Here is a 24,729-nt window from a genome sequence, read left to right as displayed (position 1 = left end):
CACTCTGAGAGATACTATTAATAAAAACTCAGCCACCCTTGCAATTACTTCCGGGTTAAACAGCCATGTAAAAATATGTAGTAACGAGGATTTTCATTGGAGTTTCTTCCCGCTCACTAGTGCCATTCACCACTCTGAGAGATACTATTAATAAAAACTCAGCCACCCTTGCAGTTACTTCCAGGTTAATGTCAGACAGATAGAATCTGATATTTTCATTGTGCCGTGATGTTAGACTACCTAAGAAAGGAGACAGAACACGTTTGAGTTGCTGGTTGTACAATGGACAGTAGAAAAGGATATGTTCTACTGTGTCTGGCAGATTGATTTCTGAATGCAGACTCGTCTACTTAATAACGTAGCATCTTGGTACTAATTTCTGAAATGCTTTTAGACACTTTTAATGTAAAGGAAAGTATATATTATTGTTGGACAGCCTAAGCTTCCCTGCGTAAGCTTTGCTGGTCCAACGTTTGCTTATTACTCCTTAAAAATAAAGCTGATGATATAACAGCATTTCTATCACCTCTCTAATTTTATGCTTCAGACATTCAAAAGTACATTTGTGTGCATGTGTTTATTCCTTTATAGAGTTCTGCTTTCTGTTGAAAGATACAAGCATCCATGGTTTCAAACTATGTAAAAGAATCAAAGAATTTGAAAACTTACTAGCCAATTTTCAGTATATTCAGAGTTGCCTCATATTACTAAATGTTACAGCATGTGGTCTAAATAATGAGGAGGGGTATGTGGGTATATTTTATTTATGTATGCTTGTGTATATATAGCAATTCCTGCCTTCTGGTAGCTAACCTCTTTCCCCCCTCTTTTTTAAAATGGTGGTCTAGGAGCCTATGGAGTTGTTCTTAAGTGCAGGCACAAGGTAAGAAAAATACTTTTAAGCTGTGTAATTCAAGTTCCCATGATGAAATTGTATAGATGAAATTTAGAGTAAATTGCTACCATATGCAGAGCTGATTTGGCATCCCTTCTTTCCTCCCTTCTTCCCTCTCTTCCTAGTCTGAGGCAACCCATTGTCTACTGTTTTGTCTGAACCAAACTAATATTTGATTCTGGTTTGCAGAGCAAGCACAAATCATAAACTAGGGCTTGTCTCAGTAGAGGGAAGGGTTTTGCTGTGAGGTAAAGGCAGAGGGGAGTTCCTTTAAGACTTGTTTATATTTGTGTGAAGGTATCCCTTCCTTCAGGGACTTGCTGGGCAGAACACTCTTCCACTCTTTCCCCACATGCTGTTCAAGCCCTTGCACAGAGGACTCATTGCTAAGGAGACTCATTAATTGAATCCCACCTGTTGTTTTGATTTGTGTTGGACCAAATCCTATGTCCTCCAGAGGATTTTACAGTAAGCTCCTTGTGGTAGCTAAGTTTCAAAGAACATTAGGGAAAAGGGGGAACCATGTTTTTAAAAAAGAAAGCTGCATTTTATAAAGTTTCTGATTCATGATAAGGAGCCATTGTTTTTTAAAAAAGTAAGAAGTTCCACTTTGTTATGCAAGTCATCACTAGTACTTAAAGGAGCATTTTCTTTTAATTGTGCACAAGCTATGTGTATAATTCTGAACCTTGTGTTCATTTTTTTGGTTGCCTACTTTCAAAAGTATGGGTGAAATAGCCATGTATATCTAACCTCATAATATTGGGGGGGGGGATAGAAACATAAGCCTTTTGATGTTCAATCACAATTTCACTGTCTGTAGTCTGATTTGCACAGACGAATTTTTCATGTCTTCCACCTGCTTAGCATTTAAGTTACTCAGCAGAAGACTGCTGAGTTGCCTGCAGTTCCATGAAAAATGACATCTCTGATTTAAAAAACTGCTCAAACCAGTCAGGCTCAAAAGCCACTACATATCTTATGTTAAACAAGATGATAAAACCTAGTCCAAAAGCTAGCTCCTGTGAAGTTACTGAGAACATAAAATAATCGCATGAAGTGAATGTATTGAAGAGCACTGATTCTCAACATTTATATCCAGATCTTCAGCTTATTTATTTTGGAAAGAAATATCACTGGTTTTAAATCCCAATGTAATGTTTTCTAAGCAAGTGTGCCTAGGATTGCAGCATACAGGTGTGTGAAAATGTTTCCACAAACACAACTGGTGTTGCATGTAATACCGGCGGTGCTGCTTTCAATAAATGTAGTTCAGTATACGTGAATGAAGCTTTAATCTGAAGTTCTGAGAACAATATGAAATACTGTGATTAGCACATATCTGCATCTAATCAGCATTAGTGTTTACTTTAGCACTTAGTTCTTTCATATGAAAGAACCTTATCCATTTTCTGCTTCTGAATGAAGGTAATGTAAAAGAGTGCAAATACTGGAAAGATAAAATCTTAAGTTTCCAGTAAAATAGGCCAAGAAAGATTTGAAAAGCAAATCACTAACAATATGAAAGCTAGGGATAAAACAGTATTGAAGTACATGACAGATGAAAATATGACCAGATAGCCACAAGACTGTAAGAAGACAAAGATATAAATTAATCTGTCGTAGAAAATAGGATAATTGTTCAGAAATGTAGTGCATTCATTTGTAACTTTAATTATTTATTTTTAACTTAAATTATTTTGCTGACTTCACTGTTCTGAGACAGCACATCAAAAAATTTTGAGGTGTTTATATTGAAATTATTGTGTAATAGAAATGGCAAAAGATGAAGATTTGGAAATAATTTAAAACTAAATAGAAAGCCACTCAACCAAGTGTTGTAATTAAATGTAAAACAGAACAGTAGACATGAAGAAAAATTATTTCTGCACACTGTGCATAATCTTTTTACACCTTTGTTGTGTTATTCCCTCACCTCAATTGTGCTCCCCTTTTTTCTAAACTAGAAAGTTTAGAATCTTTCATTACAGGGGACTTTTTTGACCCAATAAACCTTTTGGGTGCCCTGTTCTGCACCTATTTGAGCTCTACAATATCTTGAAGTCAAATCATTACTCTTTGAAGTCAAATATGAGTATGTTGGGCTTAAAATCCTGGAGTGATGTTTTGACTGACTAGCCTCAGTCAACAGCAGGATGCCTGGATTTTGAGCTAATGGAAGTTTACACGTAATCTTCAGAGGCAGCCCCATGTTCAATACATTATAGTAGTCAATCCTCGGTATTGCCAAAGCTTGGATAACTGAGACCAGGCTGTCTGCCTAATGTGAGACCATAACTTGTTCAGTGTCTAAAACAATTGAAGATGCTCCTTGCCACAGAGACAAGTGGCCTTTCTTGGCAGTGTTGAGTCCAGCATTGGACTCCCAAACTACAAATGCAATCCTTTATAGAGAGTGCAACCCCATTCAGAACAGGTTGGACACCATCTGTCAGAATAAAGAAACCACCAGCCCATTTTAATCATGAATGAGCTGCAGTTTATTGGCCTTCATCCAGCCTCCTCCTTCTGATTCCAGGCACCAATTCAGCACTTCCATTGCCTCGTTTGAATGTGAGGGAACTGGGTGTTGGCACTGCCCTTTTAAATTTTATCCCTGTGAGATTTTGTGTGATTGATAGTGAATAAATTGTAAGGTGGTTGGAAGAAGATAAGAATATTCACTTGGTGTGTTTGGTGTGGGTTGGTTTTTTTTAGTAGGGGAAGAGAAGTGTGTATGTGACAATTTTATTTTTTATTGAGTCCAATTGAGAATGTTTTATTTAATATGATGAAGAAACTGAAAAATATCTCAAGGATGTTATCTGGTCACTTTGCTAGTCAGGGGTTGTTGTGTTCTTGGCCTTCTGTTTTATAGAAGACATAATCCTTTTCTCCCAAGCCGCTTGGGATTTTTGACTCTGGGAAAGACTTTGCATTGAAGTGCTTCTTGAGATGCTCAAGGACATTTGCAGCTGGCTTGTATATAGTGCTAAGTGTGCAAGCTAGAATGAGCTGTAGTGAAGGCTTGAATTCATGAGCTCCCTTCTCCTCCAGAAGAAGAATTTATGCCACGTTTAATTTCATATTCCATAAATCTTGACTGCTTTCGTATGAATTGAATATTTGTGGCTTAAAACAGGTTCACAATCCAGTGTTTGCAGTGGGCTTGTTTTAGTTGTAAGAGTTTGAACCATGGTCACAGAAGCATAGAACTGTAGAGTTGGAAGGGACACCAAGTCCAACTCCCTGCAGTGCAGGTATGCAGCCATTCTACTGTACATTATTGGTGTAAACTGAAAGTAGGCTAGGCAGAAATCTTTTGTCCTGCAATACAGGTGCTGAGGTAGATTTGGACTCTCACAGAGCACTATGCCATGAGACATGTATAATAAATAACTGATACCTTCTTGCTTCAGAAATATTATTTCCATATGTGTGTGCAAATTTAGTCAACAATTAATAAAATAATCAATTTAAACTCATATAATCAATCTTAGTTGCAGTCTTTTCGCAATCTGTGTTCATGTTATTTCAGACCAAAGATACACTGGCAGAATGACCAGTGTCCCCTGTGTCTGGTAGTGGGGAAACTCACAACCAGAAAATGGCCTATATACCTGTGGGATCTATGGAAAAGAATGCAGCTGCCCACTGATCACAGCCCCCTGCCACACAATACAGACAGAATGCAAGATTACACTTTATAAGGCCCAATGCCACAGTTAGCAGTTACCCCTGTACAGTGGTACCTCTGGAAGCGAACGGGATCTGTTCCAGAGTCCCGTTCGCATCCAGAAGTGAACGCATCTTGCGTCCGCATGCATGCGCCCATGTGGGTTGCAATTTGGCGCTTCCGTGCATGCATGTGACGTCATTTTGAGCGTCTGCGCGAGTGGCGAAACCTGGAAGGAACGCGCTCTGTTACTTCCGGGTAGCCGCGGAGCGCAATCCGAAAATATTCATCCCAATGCTACTTTAACCCGAGGTATGACTGTATTGCTAGCCTCTACCTCAAATACCCTTTATGCTACTCACAGCCACTGTTTTTGAGTAGAATACAGAGAGCTTACATAGCTCTCTAGGCAAGAGCCCTGGAGAGGTGCTTTCACAGCCCTCTATGGAACAGGGGGTCAAGACCTACTGAAGGGAAAAAAGATTTTTATCAAGCATCCATTGGGAGGGGGCCAGAATATACAGAACTCTTTCACGAAGGGAGTCTGAGGAACCCAAGGCAAATAGTGGCAACAAGAGGCATAATTAACCATTGCTGGAATGCTACCTGGCAGGGCTGGCCTATCAGTCAAAATGAAGGAGGTGTCCCTGCTAGGTGGCATTCCTACAGACCTAGACACCAAGGCACACCTAGGTCAATTAGTACTGTTGCATAAAATAATAGTCTGCCTCCCCCATGGGAGAACCAGCCCTTTTGGCCCACCCCCTCTCTTGGCAACCCACATAACCAGCCCAGCCCTTCTCCATCAGGCTGGCTCATATACCCTGGCAGCAGTACCCACCTATTTGTGCACTCTGAGAGGAGTGCCCCTACTTTTTATGTTGAGATTCATAGAGACACCATTGACCCTTTGCTGAAGAGGCTGGCCGATCTTTCAGACAAGTCTAAACTTAATTCTCTCCTCTTAGGCAAAGATCATAAGATGACCTGACTGGTAGCCAGATTCTGTGCCCAGATTTGTAGGTGCAGATCATCCTCTAGAATAAAATAGCTTACTAGGGAAATGCTGAAGTTGCCCTTTGGGGCGCCTCAGGGTCAATTTTTTATGGTAGCCCAAATCTCAGTTGTACAGGTGTATGTATATATCTCACTTTTAACTCATGAGCTATTGCTGCAATCTGTTCCGATTGTATATTTTATCTTTATGAACGCTGTTTTTTATTGTGTTATGTTATGTGAGCTGGTCTTTGACCGTAGTAAATTATCTAGAGGACTGCCCCCTCTCCTCACAGTAGAGGGTGCTTGATTGAGCATAGAGAAGAGGGACTACTACTTCTGAGCTCATCATGGTTCATGTTCACTCCACCCACTCAGAATCCTATCCCGAGGCCAGCTGAAGCTAAATCATACTAGAGAGGGTGTGGGGGAAGAACCCGTGTGTACCAGTGCCTGCTGACCGAGAAACAATACATGGAATGTTCAAAGCCTTTATTGGGTTAGAATCAGTATATTATGAATAGGAAATAACATTATCTGGAGCGTTGCCAACTGGTCATCTCAGCAGTGGTCATCTCCTGTTCCTTGGACAAGGGCTCTATAGACAGTAGAGTAGCAGGTGCAGTGTCTCTTACGGCACTATTGCTTAAATGATATGTCTGTTCAGGGTGTGGCCCTTAAGAGCTGCAATTTCTTGGCTTTTTGGAAGCTGGGTGAATAGGGAAGCCTTTTAAAACACAGCTTGTTAAACAAAAAACTTTTTTGTTAAATGATTCTTATATGCCACCATCTTCCACCTGGATAAACACAGGGAAGGATCTTGAAGGATCACAAGATTAGCACTAGAAGTGACCAAAAGGCCAGAGTGTATGAATTCTGGTGTCTGGGGGGACGAGGGGACGACCCTCCCTAGTCAAAACAGGATTATTGAAAAGTCAAGAGCTTGCTTACTAATTTACAGTCTTCCATAGCTTACATCTTCACCAAGTGTAGAACTTGTCTTCCTGAAACTAATTAACATTTATGGCAAATATGGAATACTGCCATGATTATGTAAAGAGTAATTCACAAGCAGTGCCATCTGTAGATTGTTATGACTTTCTGCCTAGCTTCTGATAAAGTAACTTCCTGTGCAGTTCTTGTATTTCAGCTTTTGCAGGGAGTAGTTAATTATTGGAATAGCATCAAGAATATATATTGTTAATTGTTTGGTTTTTACTCTATATGCTCTTGATTATTTAGTAAGAAATCACCTGAATTCTCAGTGTTGGTACTGTGCAACCTGTTTAGCATGAATAGAAGCTCACAGCTTTTATACCATAGTCTGTGCAATTTGAAGAGAAGACTCACTATTCAGAACTAGGTAATTAATATGGTAGAAAGTGGCAAAGTGATTCTGTTCAGTGTTAATATTTGTTGGATCATCTCTTTCGAATGTTCTGGTAGAAAGGGACGTGGAGCCACTTTTGGCCAGAGAGCTGGATCCTGTTGTGGTCAGCCTTCTACAAGCCAAAACTGACATCAAATCACCTGACATTATACAATGGTGGATCTGATTTGAGTCTTGTATTTGGCACCCACTTGAAACAGTGGAAGCCTTTTGCTTGGAAAGGAACAAACAGGAGCATACTCTAGGGTTCTGGATTTTTTTTTATAGCCATAGCTTTGCCTGTCCCTGATCGTGGCTGGGGGAGACAGCCTAGTGAGCCACAATAGGCCTGGTGACTTTAATTTGGCCCAAGCACCAGAGGTTTTCTTACTTGTATTCTAGAAGAACCACACATACATAAAATAACCTCCCAAAGTGGCATCCTGTTTTATCCAAAGGATCTAGGATGGTATTTTGTTTTAGACAAGTAATCCCAATTGAACAAGCTTCAAATGCTTGTGATGCTTATCTCATACTATGAACCTTTATTTAATTCTCAAAAGATTGATTTAATGCCAGGTATCAATCTAAGAATAGTAATATATTAAGTGTATCCATATATTGCATTGCACCTGGTGATTAAAAGTATTTTTTCCTTCTAATTTCATTTTTAATTTACTTTGTTTCTTTGAAAGTATGTTTACTGTTGTTTTGATTTCTGTGCCACATCTCCAAGGCTCCTGGTGGCTTACCAAAGAAAACAAAAACAAAAACCCAAACACCCTGCCATAACAATAGCAACCACCCATGGCATGGGTGTAAGTAGAGTTTTGGTCACATGAAAAGGCTTTCACACCTTCCTCCTCCTCCTGCAGCCCTGAAAATCCACTTCTGAGAGCTGGAGAGCCCTCATGTCATAACATGATATGGTGTGATGGCTGCAAATGAGAGGAGGACTTGGTAAAAAGTGCGGAAGGAGTTCCTCCCCTTGCACTAGCTGAAAGGTGTTCCTGTATGCAACAGGCCCTTTGGATTCGAGCAAATATAAAACCTCATAAAAACTAACATAATGTCTATTTAGTTGATCCAGAAAGGCTAGCCAGCCAGCTCAAATGCCAAGTGAAAAAGCTGATCTTTACATTCTCCACTAAAAATCCAATACAATGGAAGAACTGCAAACCTCTGAGCGAGAATTTTTCTTGTAACCTTGGGGACGGCTATAAAAGCCCTGCTTTTAACTACAACATTTCTAGGCCTTCACAGATTTGGAACACAAAACTAGATACTAACTGAAAGTAAGCGTTTATTGCAGAGCCTTGATGTTTATTGGATGGTGGGATATTTGTGTGGTTTGACAAAGAGCTGATTTTGCTGCCTTTTTTATTTATAGGAAACACATGAAATTGTGGCCATTAAGAAGTTCAAAGACAGTGAAGGTATTTTTTTCCACTTGCATATATCAATGCATTGGTGATGAAATTCAGCAGGCTTTGTGTCTTAAGATAAAAATCTGTCCCATTATATAATGCTTATTTTAGTGTCGTTTGTGTTAAGCATTGACTATTTCCGAGACTCACAATAGCTACTTAAAAGCTAACTCTTTTGTGTGGCAAAGGGGACCTAAGGAGATTTGTTCCAAAGCTTCTGCTGAGATAATGTTAGATGTTTAGTGTTAAACCTGTATGCTTTCCACATTATGAACAGATTTTAACTTTTATTTTTGGTACTTATGGCTCTCTTTAATTTTATTTTCAGGGAGGAAGGTTAAACTTTTTATGTTGCAGTCAATAATAATAATAATAATAATAATAATTTATACCCCGCCCATCTGTCTGTATGTCATGTAGATCTTCAAACTTACTAAGAATGATTTAACTGATGCAATTAGATCTTATAATTTTGAGAAACTTGCTTTCATATCCAATATAGAAATAAACTCTTATCTTATTAATCTTCAGTTCTTGAATTTTTATCTAGAGAACATGGGACTCTTGATTTCAATAGGGCCGTTGATATGATACTAGTTTATTTCATACAGATTCACAGTTTTTAACTGCTCTGTATAAATTATTTAAACTTGCTCTCTCATCTCAAAAGGCCTTTTTCATTATCAGTTTGTCATAGATGCTGACATAGTCTACTGTCAATGTCACACACACTCCATCACAAACATAATTCAGGGGAAAGCAGCAGGCATATAATTGATCGTCCCAGATTCACAGAATTGTGAATTAAAGTTGTAACTAGCTTACTATGTTCCCGATTTCTTTGTGTAAATATTCGGGAGTGAAATTCTCTTTTATCCTATGTGAGATATAATAATAATAATAATAATAATAATAATAATAATAATAATAATAATTTATTTATTTATATCTGTCTCATCTGGCTAGGTTTCCCCAGCCACTCTGGGCGGCTTCCAACAGAATATTAAAATACAATAATCTATTAAACATTAAAAGCTTCCCTAAACAGGTCTGCCTTCAGATGTCTTCTAAAAGTCTTGTAGTTGTTTTTCTCTTTGACACCTGGTGGGAGGGCATTCCACAGGGCAGGTGCCACTACTGAAAATGCCCTCTGCCTGGTTCCCTTTAAGACTGGTGAAGTAAGGTACTTTTTTACCTCATCCAAGTGCAATGCCCAAAACTATGGAGATGTACCACCTGAGACCCACACGTGTATAAGAAAGAATTGCTTTTAAGGTTAGGAAAACACATCAATTTGCTTATAAGAAGTGGATAAAGGCCTGTACTTAGTGTAGGCGCTTATAAAGGTAAAGGTAAAGGTACCCCTGCCCGTACGGGCCAGTCTTGACAGACTCTGGGGTTGTGCGCCCATCTCACTTAAGAGGGCAGGGGCCAGCGCTGTCCGGAGACACTTCCGGGTCACGTGGCCAGCGTGACATCGCTGCTCTGGCGAGCCAGAGCCGCACACGGAAATGCCGTTTACCTTCCCGCTGGTAAGCGGTCCCTATTTATCTACTTGCACCCGGAGGTGCTTTCGAACTGCTAGGTTGGCAGGCGCTGGGACCGAGCAGCGGGAGCGCACCCTGCCGCAGGGATTCGAACCGCCGACCTTTCGATCGGCAAGTCCTAGGCGCTGAGGCTTTAACCCACAGCGCCACCTGCGTCCCTAGGCACTTATACATCACCAAAAAAAGAGGATATGCACAACAAAGAAAAGGACTTAAACAAGGATAGAATTTGCATGTGCAAATTTAGAAATAATCACTAGAATTCAAATTTCATTTAGATAAATCATTTAATTCCTATCCAGATCACCTGAAATAAAAATTTCAGTTTGCATCCCACCCATATTTCCCTTTCAAATCAGACCTTTACAAACTACCCAATTGATTTCCAATCAAAATGATCCTGTTTCATAATTTTACTATTAAATGGCCTACTTTCTTCAATTAGGCAGCTTTAAGACACCATACCATTTTTGATAAATGGAAATTGAAACTTGGGCTGCCATCCTAAACACATTTAAAGCAATCTAAACCTGACACCTTGGAGTTTCAGCTAGAGCTATGTTGGCATAAGTCTTTCACCCTGGCTCAGCGGGTGGAAGTTAAGGTGGTGTAAGCCCCACAAAGGGGTGTTCTGAGGCTGTGGATGGGTTGCCTTTTAGCTGGGTTCCCTGAACTAGTACCCCAGTGGAACTTAACCTGCAAAAAAGGGGAGTGTACGTCAAATTCTTCCCAAATGAAGTTTGGAATGGGGGTAAATTAACCTAGGGTAAGTTTTGCCAGCTTACTGAAGCTGAAATTGCTCTGTTACTCAGGTTGCTGGTGTGTTGCTGTTCTCTCCTGCTGCAGTGGGTGAGAGGCAGGGTACATATTTGATGGATATTCATCAGGCAACACCCCTCCTTCCTGGTACAGCATTTCCTTAACACATAAACTCGCCTGCTGACATTCCACCTGTCAGGCAGTTGTTGAAAGTAGAAAGTAGAAAGTAGAACAGTAAGCAGTATTACTTGTTCTTACTCTCCACTTGAAAGCTCTCCTAGCTTTTCCTTTTCACTCAGACTGATTCTTCAGAGTCAGAAAGGCATGGGTTCTTCACAGCGAGTGTTTAGGGCAAAACAAAATGTGATGTTAATTGCACGATTGTGGTTTGTTGGCAGTAAACAAACCACAGGTAAGCCATTGGGAAAGGTTTGGATGACCGAAAAACTTCAACCTATTTCAGAGCATGTTTCCTTGGAAGTAGTTTCCCCTAAGCTGAGTTTCACCTATCGCAAGCATGTTTAACAGTGTAGCTTAGGGCAAAATCCAGCAGTTACATATAATGATAGACTTCTCAATCACAGAGCATACTGGGGAGGGAGTGTTCTAGCAGAGAATGGTTATTTAGCCCTTCATGCTGTCTGCTTTCCCATCCAAAAAAATTTCTTCTCGCAACTAATTTTTATTTTATTTATTTATTTAATTAATTATTAATTATTAGTTTAAATAAACTAATTATTTTGTTAAATTTGTATACTGCCCTTCATGAAGATCTCAGGGTGGGTGGCAACATAAAAATACAAAATGGGAACACAAACTACATAATAAAATAAAACAAAGCAATAACCCTCCCCCCAACACATTTGGAAGGATATAGAGTTCTAATTAGCCAAAGGCCTGGATAAAGAGGAATGTTGTCTTCTGGTGTCTAAAAGTGTATGATGGACCTAGCTGAGATGGACCTACATGGGGGTTTGTTCCATCTTGCCTGCCATTACTGTTCCTCTAGTTTCAAACCCAGTTCTTGCTCCCACGTTATTTTAAGACCTTTTGTACCATTCACTTCTGATTTCAATAAACCACGGTACAGTATTGAAATTAAACTCTTAGTATCTTAGTGCTTCACAAAACTTTCAGACTCTGAAAGTTTATGTATTGCCACGTCTCTAATACCTTTTGAATGGAAAAAGGAGAGCTCTACCTCCGCAGTAGACTTGGCACTTGTATCTTTCTAGTTTTTCTTTAGTTTATCCTCCGAGATGCGAACATTGTCTATGTAAAAATCATAATACATTTCCTTAGCCCTAGTATAATAATAGTTTTTAAGAATATGCTTTCGTACTAACATTTATGGAGTATTTGTAATGTTATATGAATAGTGGATTGATAGTGGTAGACTTTCCTTGGTGTCAGAATTTTAATGTATTTCTTTCCATACAAGGAGGGTTTTTGTTTTGTTTTTTAAAGTTAGTTTTACCAACTTTCCTTTTTAACTTTTAGAAAATGAAGAGGTCAAAGAAACTACTTTACGAGAACTTAAAATGCTCCGTACTTTGAAACAGGAAAACATAGTCGAGCTGAAAGAAGCTTTCAGAAGAAGAGGAAAACTGTATTTGGTGTTTGAATATGTAGAAAAAGTAAGTTTTTTTTTTAAAAAAAAGAATTTAAATTTAGTTCGGGTGTTCCTAAACCTGAAACTAAAAAAAGAAGTTATTTTTATCCATCAAAAATTGTTATCGTTTTTATTCTTGCAGAAATAATATTATGAACAGCTCCTACTTGCTTGATTACATTATTCCACAAAAGTAGATCCATCTCTAGCCAGAAGATAGCAAAATCAGTTGGGACTAGGAGGATTTAAAGTTGGACATGTGGGCTTGCAGGAAATAACCAAATTATTAGTGCATTCTTGAACAATAAATGAAGATATTCCTTTCTGACCAAGTAGTTCTTAAATTAAGTCACTATTCAGAAGTGGCAAAACTTCTTTTTCTAATCCTAACTAGTAGCTACTTCTACATTCAGTTATTTTTCTAGGAAATGTTTGTTTCTTAACCTGTAGTTTCACCACCTATAGATAAGATGTGTTTTGCAAGAACAGCTAATAATACAGTCTCCATGTGTACTCTGTATCCACGGGGCCTCTTTTAAAGGACTCACCCTGTATTTTTACTGTCTGTTGGAGACTGATCTTACCTATTTGACGTAACCAATGACAGACAATAGATATTAATTGACAGACACTTCCAGCATCTTGTAAGCCTTTTAGTAAGGAAAACTAGAAACCTCTGAGTAAAGACTGGAGAACACAAGTTTGTAATATAAAATATAATTTGACTATACGGTGAATACCTAATAAATCCATATCCTAAATCCTTCATCAAAATCCTAACTAATTATTAATCATAGAGAGGAACCACTTTCTGTTTGACTTTATCCTGCGCTCATTCCTTTCAGAAGGAGCATGTAGTCCAAGGCTCGCTCCTGATCATGGGTCTAATCCTGGGGACCAAATAATAGTCCAGGGATGATTAATGTAATAGTACTTACTTCAAAGTAAGCATGCATGGGATCACAACTTTAACATGTATATGGTTTTTACCGTTAACCAACATCCCAGAGCTGGTAACAAATTGTGATGTGGGATATGATTTATAAAGTTACCCCAAGCGGTTTACAAATTAAAAACAAGGGTAAAACCATGCACAGCAATTTGAAGCAAGTATAAACAAGAGGAGGAACTAAAAACCCATTATCTACACAATTGCTTTCAAAAACCTGTTTAAGCAGACATAACAATGGAACAAAATAAAACTCTGTACTCGCTATAGAAAGCTGTGCAAAAGCACTTACAGCCAGGCATAGGCAAACTCGGCCCTCCAGATGCTTTGGAACTACAACTCACATCATCCCTAGCTAACAGGACCTGTGGTCAGGGATGATGGGAGTTGTAGTCCTAAAACATCTGGAGGGCCGAGTTTGCCTATGCCTGACTTCCAGCCGTTGCTTCAACCTCACCATTGATTTTGTTCCTGGATGGTCAGCTGGTGATCAGAATTACTTTTGCACAGCTTGGGCTGGTGTGCCAGCAGTACACTTCAATGGAAAAAGTAGATCTGGTCACTGTATGTGTCTTGATTACATTCTGACTGTTGCATTGTGATACACTTTATGTAAGGCCGTCTCTGAAAATTGTAGCTGGTACAGAGTACCAGTCTTTTCAGACCCAGCTTTAGAGAAGTTTCTACTTTGTTCTGCCATACTGTAAATTCGTCCTTTTATACTATTTGTCTTTGTTTTAAGTTACAAGTCACTTAAACACTATTGCAAGTATTCTTGTTAAGTTTTGTGAAAGCAGAACCGATTTCTGTTGTCTTGTATCAGAACCAGAAGTCTTAACTAACTGCCATATTCTGGATTATTGTAAAAATTGAATGTGTGTCGACTTTTCTCTGAAATGAGGTTAGATTAACATATCTGTAATATTAACAAGTCATGATGTTGTTGCATAATTAGTTTTTTAAAACTTTGCAATTATGGTAGTAATCTAGATTAACTTTTTTTAGCCTCTAATATAATTATGCTTTTACTCATAGAATATGCTTGAATTGCTAGAAGAAATGCCAAATGGAGTTACACCTGAAAAAGTAAAAAGCTATATTTATCAACTAATAAAAGCAATTCATTGGTGTCATAAAAATGATATTGTTCATAGAGGTGAGTATATGAGAAATAAGAACACTTGTCAACAAACTTAGCTTTCCTCTAATGCATATTTTTGCCTCTCTTTACCTTGTGAACTTCATTACCCTGTCCTTGGGCACTGAGGTGTATTTTTTTAGGAGCCATCTTATTTTCTGGGACTGTATCCCCCCCCCCCCCGTATGCCCCAAAATATGTAACAGTGAGTCTCCCAACCCTCTAGAGCAGATTTTGCCAGTGCATAAAGGACTGCAGGGAAGGGCGGGGGAGGAAGGTCTGTTGCAAAGTCTGTTGCATGAGCCGGCCAGCAGTATTTGATACAACCCCAAAAGTAGAATTGTTAACATTTATTTTTTTTGTATTTCAAATAAATAGTGTGAAAAATAACTAATAAATCAATTAATAATGCAGAACAAGTGAAATGCTATGATGCTAATTTTTTCCTACGCATTTATTATTTCAGATATCAAGCCAGAGAATCTCTTAATAAGCCACAATGATATTTTGAAGTTGTGTGACTTTGGTAAGGATTTTCATTTTTTGAAGTACATTCTTATTTTAAAAGGGTGTCTTGTTTTTATGCTCTGTATATTATGACTTTTAATTTGTAATTTGAACTATGTTTTTCTTTGTTTTGCTTCATCTGAAAAACTTTTCTTTTTAACATGTTTTGTAGGATAATTAGTTTCTACAATAAAAACACAAATGTCTTCTCTTTTGCAAGTAATAGTCCAGTTCTTTGAATGATGCATATACACTCATACGCACACATGCATTCACCCCACAGTAAAAGTTGGGACGTGAATGGCAGAAATTGTAGCTCCACCTGACTGGGACTCGACACCATTGAATTAAAGGAATTCTGAATAGATATAGGACTGTGGCCGAATTTTGTTGTGCTGATACAGAAGAATTACTTGAGCTGCCCTGAAATGCCTAAGTGTGTGAAGATACAGCTATGGCATTCTATCTAGTATTCAGAGACATAGTGTATATGATCTTGAAGGTAGTAGGTACCTTTTGTGACTAATAGCATTGGCAGTTTTAGTCTCCATGAATTGGTCTAATTATCTTTTAGAGCCATCTCCACCTCCTGTGGAAGTGAGTTCCATAGTTAAACTACCCACTGTATAGAGAATTACTTCCCTTTCTCTGTCCTGAAAATCCCACCATCCATTAGATGTTCCTGTGTTTTTAGTACAATGGTACCTCGGGTTACAAACACTTCGGATTACAGACTCCGCTAACCTGGAAGTAGTACCTCGGGTTAAGAACTTTGCCCAAGGATGAGAACAGAAATCGCACGCCAACAGTGCAGCTGCAGCGGGAGGCCCCATTAGCTAAAGTGGTGCCTCAGGTTAAGAATGGTTTCAGGTTAAGAACGGACCTCCAGAACGAATTAAGTTCGTAACCAGAGGTACCACTGTATTATGAGAGAGAGAAAGAGAAACTCTTCTTTACCCACCACGCATGATCTTATATACCTCTACCATGCTCTCCTTAATTGCCTTTTCCTAAAGTAAAAAACCCCAAATGTTGTAACTTCCTCACAGGGGAGTTGCCTCAGACACTAAACATTTTGGTTGCTATTTTGAGAGCTCTGTCATATAAGTAATCCTGGACAGCTACAATAGCCAATAATTGTGGTATTCTTAGCCAAATACTTGTTAGTATTCTATTCATCATCAGACTCAGTATCATTGAATTTGAAAGCAAAATACATCAGTGTTTTTGAGCTTTTAGAACATTATGGCTGTAATCCTGTACCTGAGAATAAGCTCGGTTGATAACCGTGAGACTTACTTCAGAGTAGACTTGTATAGGACTGTTGTAAGTCTGTGTTTCTTAGCTTCTTTTGTAGAAGCGGTTTTCATTCTATGATTCAGGAACACCCCCCCTAAATTCTTTGGAAATTTACCAGTTTCACAGTAAAAATGACAGATAGGCTTTTCTGAAAGATTCCTTACAGATTTTTTTTTTTTTTTGCCTGTAGGAAAGATTTTCTTTTTCCACTTAGTTTCTTACTATTATTTAAGAAAGAGTCCAAAGCTAACACATAAGTGTTTTTAGAAGTGTTTGTCTGCTTTGCCTTAAATGTGCTGTGCTTTGTACTTATACAATGTGCAGTAGCTGCTTAGACATGTATTGTGCAGGTGCGATTTCTTGCTAGTAAAAATGGTGAGAGAACAGTACTAAGCATAGACTAATTGTGACAGATGCACTTGGCTATTATACTATGGTGTTTCATGCTCTAGTACATCTGCTCTGTTTTGAGACTGTTTCCCACCCACAAGATTAGGCTTACTCATTTGGGCAGTTATGTAGAAGTATGCAGGGTTTCACTTAGACTACTGAAATATCAAATGTGTTTGCAAATGGATCAGTATCAAATAGTTCAGTTGGAAATCCCTATCAGAGAAGTGGCCTCTAGCCCCATCCATAAACAAGAATTCATGGTAAGAATGCCCATTTTCTACAGCAGAAGCATATTAGGGCTAAAACTCACTATTCTGAAGGTTCGGCTTTTAAGAGAAGCAGCTCCCTTCCTAGGCAATACAGTAGTGCCCCGCAAGACGAATGCCTCACAAGACGAAAAACTCGCTAGACGAAAGAGTTTTCCGTTTTTTGAGGTGCTTCGCAAGACGAATTTCCCTATGGGCTTGCTTCACAAGACAAAACGTCTTGCGAGTTCTTGCAAGTTTGTTTCCTTTTTCTTAAAGCCGCTAAGCCATTAATAGCCGCATAGCCGCTAAGCCGCTAATAGCCGTGCTTCACAAGACGAAAAAACCGCAAGACGAAGAGTCTCACGGAACGGATTAATTTCGTCTTGCGAGGCACCACTGTAGTGATATACTTGCTACCAGCAGTAGAATCCTGATAGAACGAACATTCGTGTTCCTACTGAACTGGATGACCCACTTCATACATTTCATAGAAGCAACAAGAAAGAAAGAAAGCCAAATGACTTTAGCTTCCTTTCCCCACACCTTCCAGAAAGCAAGAGATGCATACTTGAATCCCAGTTTGTTGCCTCTCCCCTTCCACAGAAGGCCTGGAAAGGAGGCGGGGCGTGAACTCCTAATTATATTTCTGTTTATGCTGCTTCTGGGTTAGCATACAAATGCCTTCTCTGTGGATCTGTTTTTGTGCCACTTAATGTTACATTACTCTTCGTGGAATAACCTACAGGACTTGACTTAACTGGAAAAAGAAGATCCTTTTGCACAAAATTTTGAAGACTGCTAATGTTGAATAACTAGTGGCAAGGTGGCTTTTGTGTGGAATGCAGTAAAACTGACATGCAAATAGCTCATAAATTTCTTTAAAAAGAGCATTTAACTTAAAATGCTAAAATTTTCCTTTTCTGTTTTTGTGTTTCATTTTGCTTTGTGGTTTGTGTTATTACGGTGGAAAATTTAATAAAAAATTATTTAAAAAAATAAAATGTTAAAATAAATGTATATTCACATTCAAGTCATTTTCTAATTACCTTGATACAGGCTTTGCACGGAATTTATCAGAAGGGAGCAATGCTAACTACACAGAATATGTGGCCACCAGGTGGTATCGTTCACCTGAACTCTTGCTTGGGTAAGTAATCTATCTGTAGGTAGTGTACCATTTTGCAAATCTTATCCACTAATTAGCATTTGGTTGCTAAAGTTTTAACCTTCAATAAGGAGCATATTTAATTATTATTTTCGTTGCTTATTTCCATTGGCTAGTTTCATAATCAGCACTAAATTGAAGCCTAATTTAGTCATTTCATCGTTCTAAAAAAAAAAAGCAAAAATGTTTTTATAGGATTGGATTCTAATGAAATCTGTTAGCCTTACATGTTTTGGGCCACAGATGGTCAACTTCTGCAGCAACTAGACTGTATATTTTGGCATCCGTTTGGAGCCCATTCATTTGAGCATTCCATAGAGCCCAGGAATGTGTGTGTGAAGAGCCCTGCCCAGCAGATATTCATGTGGCCTCCTGGTAGTCGAGCTTCTGGTACCTCTGATTTATAGATTCGAAAACTGGGTCAGTTTTTCTCTCACTTTCTTGGTTTTTCTTTTATATACACATTCTCCAAGCATCTGGTCAGTTTGTGTGTCTTATTTCCTTACATTTTACCACATTATGTACCAATTACCAGCATCTGAACTTCCTGCATGCCTTATCCTCTTCCATTCTGGTCAGCGCTGTGAGAGTCACTATGAGACTGTCATTCACCATATGCAGTATTGTAGCTCAACCCTGGGGATTGTTCTGCCCCTCCCCATATTCTATTGTCTCTTACCTCTTGTCATTTCTTTAAGTCTTGGTCCATCCTAGATCTGACTTTAAATGTTTCTCTGCATTTTCTTTATTTATTTCATAAAATTTATACACTGCTTTGATTGTAAAAAAACAAACAAACCTCAAAATGGTTTACAAAAAGATAAAACACTAAAATCAAGAAAAAAATCACAGCCATACTTTAAAACATACAAAAATTAAAATACTAAAAGAAATTAAAATGACCTCAACTCAATTCAGCTAGCTGCTGCTGTGGAAGGTAAATTTAACCCCTTTCTGCCTTGCTGCACAGAGAAGAGAAAATCTCTTCTCAGAAGTTGCCATTTCCATCAGGGAAGAAATTCCGCGTTGGTGCCAATGTGGGTTTCCCCCTCTAAGCTTTCAAATGGGGATTTTCCTCAGGGCCACAGCAGAGGAGGAAATTGTCCTTTGATACCTGCAATCCCAGTGTTCCCATTTTTATTTGCACATAAAAAGACCTGTTAAATGGAAAGGTGCATTTAACATCAGCCTGTGTTTCTGCTTAAGGGCTGTTCAACTCAAGAAAAAGTGGTCTGGGCAATAATTATTGTGAAGTGGATGAGTGGGGCCCAGAAAATCCCATTCTCTCCCCCCTAAAATTAAAATTTCTGGGTAGGGTAATGCAGCTCTTGAATAAATTTTAAATTCATTTGAATACAATTTAAATGACACATATATACATATGCTGCAGTGTATATTAAGATACTTCAAATTTCACTATTTCTTGAGTTATGTGCTTCCAAAGTGTGGCATTACTTTAATATGGATAAAGAAATAATTTTAGATGCTCCAGGTATAGCCCACACATCTTTCTCTCTTTGTGGTTATGATTATAATTAATATGGGTCATTTTTTGCACTTTAGCTGTTTTATATATTTTTTCTGAGTATTGAAAACATTAGAGTTTTGAATTCCTTATATGCTACAGTGCCATTTTAATAAGCCTGAAAGAGAGCAGGGAAACCTGACAAATAGCTAATTATACTACCAAATATTTTATGACTTTTTCCCATGGTAATAACCTATAATTTCCCTTGACTTACAAGAATTGTAAAGCTTTTACTAGCATGACTATGAAGAGCTTCCTCTCTCTTACAGTCCTGTTCATTCTTAAGATAATTTGTATTTTAATTATTTTCAAATAGCTTTCATGGTTGCATTTTAGTTGTTGTATTTGTTTTGTGAGTTCACAGTATTATTGAAAACCTTTGTTACTGGGTAGTAATACAAACTTAATAATAAGAGATAGCTTATTCCACTGCTGTTTGAACAGAACGTCTGTTCAGATATTATCCTTAGAGGAGTGTTCTCGGGAGTTGCTTGCTGTAGCTTCAATTTTAACATTTCTATCAGCAGGAGTAACTTCTTGGCTTCGGCGCATGTTCTGATGCACTTTGCAGACTCTAGTGGGGAGAACAAAGCAAACCAAGACTAGTCGTGATTTGGCCTTTATACGCCAATATTTATGTGTGGTAGATGTGAAGAAAGCAACTGAAAATAAGCTTTCAGCAGCAGGGGACTAGTGTACTGCAGTATAAGGGGAAAGAGGTATACCCATCAACTGTTGCTGTTGATGTAAATTTGGGGTTTATTTTTTGCAAGGGGAAAGAGAGTGGTTATTTTTAAATGTTTTTTCCCATTGAAGTAGAAAGCAGCAGTTACTTGTAGTTGGTTAGAAGGACAGAGGGACGACTAAGGTCAGATAAACATGGGCAGTGGAAGAACACTGTTGACATTTCAAACACATAATGTGAAAGTAAAATAGTTACAGGTAGCAGTAGTAGTTACAGACAGCCATGCCTTAAAACAGAATCATTCCAAGCACAGAGGAAACACTGGCCTTGGATTGTTATACAGTATACCGGATTTTCACCTTTTGAAATATAGCAACCCTATTAATGTAAGCTCCTGCCAGGTAATCACATAGTTTGCTCAGATAAAACTCAAGTATTTTGTCTCTTGGCTGTTTCTCATTTATGAGATCTACATACTGTTTGCAATTCTGGCAGCAGTAAATTGAACATATGCACATGCATATTCAGTTTAAACATGAGTCTCTTTTGTATCATTTAAACAATATTTGCTAGGAAGACATTCTGGGCATTCAGGTTTTTATTGTGTGGAATGTACCCATGAGAGTACATTATGCTTTGGTCTTGCTTACAAGCTTCCCTTGTGCATCTAGTTGGCCACTGTGAAAACAGAATGCTGAACTAGATGGACGAGTGGTCTGATTCAGTAAGGATGTTATTATGTTTTTATTACCCAGTGCTTTTTGGGGGGGGGTTACACAGGGGTATGCATACCCCTAAACGTTTTGTGAATCTTTGTATTTTTTTCATTTACTGTATTTATTTTTCCCAATTTGAACTATAAAATGGTGATTTTCTTGCAACAAAATGAGAGTACCCCTAAACATTATTATTTTTTTAGAAAAAAGCACAGTTATTACCCATAGAAAATGGAAGGAGAGACCAGAACAGCTTTCCTCAGCCACCTTGATTCTCCTAAAAACACCATCTTACTTTATCCTAAAAACATTATCTTACTTTCCGGATATGTAAGGCTTGATGCAGTACCTTTCTGCTAAGGTTGCTGCTTATGGTTAAGAAACTGGAAGCATAGAGTAGGAATAAATGGACAGTTCTCCCAGTGTATGAATGTAGAAAGTAGAGTCCCGCAAGGATCAGTTCTGGAACCTGTGCTTTTTAACTTGTTCATTAGGAGTTAGGAGTGCGTTGTGAGGTTGTGAGGTTTGGTGACGATACCAAATAGCTCGAGGTAGTTAAAATGAAAAGATAATGAGAAGCGCCAAAAGAATATCTCCAAACTGGGAGATTGGAAATAAATGAATGGGAGATAAGATGAAAAATGCAATCTGGTGTGAGTTTGTGGATTGAAACAAAAAACACCAGATCTCACATATATGCTAATAAAATCTGAATTGACAGAGATTGGCTAGAAAAATGGACCTTAGAGTCATTGTCAATGAAGATACTGCTTCTGCGGTAGTAACAACAGCTGTGGCATCCTTCTTGGAGGCCAGATCTGCTGCCTCCTTAGCAGCAGCAGCCCAAGCCACATCTACAGAGGCCTTTTGGTGAATAGGCGGCGCTGCTGGTCTCCTCCCAGCCTTGTTCCCAATGAAGATATTTATTTTCCCCTTGTTACTGATGTGTTCCTGACGCAGATCTTCACTCACCCCTTCTTCTTTGGCAGGGGTTGTGTGTGGGCTATTTTGTGGTTAGCCTCAGGTGCCAAAATGCCTTTGCCTGCCTGGCCCTGTTGCCTCTGAATACAGTCATACTCAGGATGAATACGCTTCAGGTTGAGCGTTTTCGGGTTGCGCTCCGCGGCGACCCGGAAGTAATGGAACGCGTTACTTCCAGGTTTCACCACTCATGCATGCACAGATGCTCAAAATGACGTCATGCGCGGTAGCGGCGTTTGCATCCAGAGGTACCACTGTACTCATGGCTGGGAATCATAAGTTGGGAGAGTGCTGTTGCACTCTGGTCCTGCTAGCAGGCTTAAAGAGATCTGATTGGCCACTGTGGAAACAGAATGCTGGGCGAGATGGGTCTTTGGTCTAATCAACTAGGGTTCTTAAAACGAAATGTTAGATTTTATTTTTTTAAAATTAATTTTTAATACATTTTTGAAGAGTTTATTGATGTTTAAAATATCATTTTGGGTTCTTTTAGCTTAATTAATGGAATAGATGTGACTAACACCCTGACCTACATGTTCAGTGTACCAAAGACATTTTGTTCAGTTCAGCTGTCAGATCAACAAGAGCATTAGTAATTCTGATTTGGGGGGGGGGTATTTTTTTGAGTGAATTCCTAGAAAAAGGCTGGCAGGTTTTGCCAAATTCAAAACCAGTTTTTCGATGGAAGCATGTACAATTACTATATTTTCCTCTGTATATTACCTTAACTATTGGTGCTCTAAGGAAAAGCCAATGAAAGGTGGGGGAGTGAGCAGAGAGCTTTTTTCTCTAAAGGATGAGAGACCCCTGATACTGAATTTCTTCCTAGATACAATACAGGGGGAAACCCTAAAACATTGATTTGTTAAATTTAATATTTGTATTAGTGTGCAAAGTAGCAATAACATCCATGTGTTTTCTTTTCAGAGCCCCATATGGCAAGTCTGTAGATATGTGGTCAGTAGGCTGTATTCTTGGGGAACTTAGTGATGGACAGCCCTTGTTTCCTGGCGAAAGTGAAATTGACCAACTTTTTACAATTCAGAAGGTGCTAGGACCACTCCCTGCAGAGCAAATGAAGCTTTTCTATAGCAATCCCCGTTTCCATGGGCTGCGGGTAATGTTTAAATTAAGTTTTTCATCCATGTTTCCAGCTGGTGAATTGTTTGGACAATAGTGTGTACCAAAATAATTGTCCTGTTCAATAAATATTTTTGTAATGAGGTAGATGTTTATAAATGTTTTTCCACTTCTGTTTTTCACTACTAACACAAGTGTGTAATTATGATTCATTAACATGGGTCCCTATGCACAAGGTCTAGTCGGTGCTGGGGGAAGAGAGATTTCCTAGTATTCTGTTCACAGCAAATTTGAAATTTACAGATTGGAAGGATAGATAGTCCATACTATATAGTGAATTAAATATGTATATTTCACAGATAAAATACGTATGTTTCACGTTTAAAATAATTAATTTAACATAAATAAATGATATTTATTTCAATATTTTTTTTAAAAATGGATAAATATTGCTTGTTCTACACTGTGTAAGAGTTTTCAGAAGTGTCAACACAGCAAGTCAAAACAAATTTTAACCTGTTAGCCTCTGTTACCAGATTAGAAAGAACATAACTTTTGAGCAGGACAGGACAGGTGCCATTGGCAAAAGTCAACTTACCAAGGGTTCTTTCTGGAGATTAATAACAAGAGATGGCAGCATAAGCAGTGTTTTATCTTTGGCTGGGGGCAATCACTCCTTTACAAAAAGCCCATTATATTTATGATGTTTAGGGAAGTTTTTAATTTTATTGCACTCTGTTGGGAGCCGCCCAGAGTAGAAACCCAGCCAGATGTGCGGAGTATAAAAAATAAATTGTTATTATTATTAATTTATATTTGATGCAGCTTGTTTTACCATCTTCCATATAATAAAAAGTTCCATCCTCAGAAAGATTTTATCTGGACAACCAGAAGAGCCCATCTGTTGGGGAAATCTTTTAAGATATTCTAAGACTTCACTGCATATTTAAAACGTTAAAATAATTTGCAGTAGCATAGCAACTTGGGTCTGCTCTGAGTATGACTAATGTTGAACATCACCCTCTTAGTTAGGCAACTTGTAAAATTAATTGCAATTAAGTAGATACTAAGTTGCAGTAGTTCCTGTAATTTAAATGAAGAGTGCAGTAAGAGATCAAGCTCTTCACCCTTTGAAGTTTTGTGAAACCCTGCTATTTGAGATATATGATGACTCCCTTTCCAGTATGTCTTCTTACAACAGCTCTCCTTCAGTTTTTAACATTATTAATCAAGGGAGACAAGCAGTCTGGAATGTTGTATGCTAGTGCTGAAAAGTTATGTAATTAAAGCTATACTTGGGAAGAACTCTCACTATTAAGCTCTCAAACCATTTATATGACCTACTTTTGGATCCAGAAGTTTGCCAAAGGATATTGTATATGCAAGACATCTTCCAGAGCAAGAAAATTAGCAGTTTGTAAACTCTGGTGGATCAAATTCTAGACAGAACCAAATATAATATCTGCTAGGAGCTGCCCCCCCCGCTTTCATTGCTCCCTACCCCTGCCCTCCTCCCCACCCCTCACCTAAACCCCCATCCCCTCACTGCTCCTTCAGCACCCCACCCAACGCCCCACATCCCCTTTAAATTTCTACTCCCACCTATCCGCTGCCCCACCTACTCCCTCACCCTGCTTACCTTCTACACCGCCATCTTGCTGCCAGCGTCTATCCCCTAAGAGCTCCCCCCTCTGAATCCCCTTACAGCTCACTCCAGTCCCAAGATCCCACTTCTGCCACTTCTTACAGAGGAGAGGCA

General features: G+C 38.6%; 1 protein-coding gene across 3 annotated transcripts in view; it reads left to right on the top strand.

Annotated features, from left to right (window-relative positions):
* CDKL5 (cyclin dependent kinase like 5) overlaps positions 1–24,729 on the top strand; it is a 71,459-nt gene that overhangs the window by 20,285 nt on the left and 26,445 nt on the right. For all 3 annotated transcript variants that reach the window (XM_079972556.1, XM_079972557.1, XM_079972555.1), the window contains exons 3-9: positions 849–883; positions 8,327–8,372; positions 12,170–12,306; positions 14,266–14,386; positions 14,835–14,894; positions 17,872–17,962; positions 22,818–23,007. In XM_079972556.1, the coding sequence (XP_079828682.1) occupies positions 849–883; positions 8,327–8,372; positions 12,170–12,306; positions 14,266–14,386; positions 14,835–14,894; positions 17,872–17,962; positions 22,818–23,007 (680 nt within the window). The remainder of the gene's footprint in view (positions 1–848; positions 884–8,326; positions 8,373–12,169; positions 12,307–14,265; positions 14,387–14,834; positions 14,895–17,871; positions 17,963–22,817; positions 23,008–24,729) is intronic.

Source organism: Podarcis cretensis (genome assembly GCF_951804945.1).
Source record: "Podarcis cretensis genome assembly, chromosome: 4".
Lineage (NCBI taxonomy): Eukaryota > Metazoa > Chordata > Lepidosauria > Squamata > Lacertidae > Podarcis > Podarcis cretensis.
This window is presented reverse-complemented; position numbering and strand designations above follow the sequence as displayed.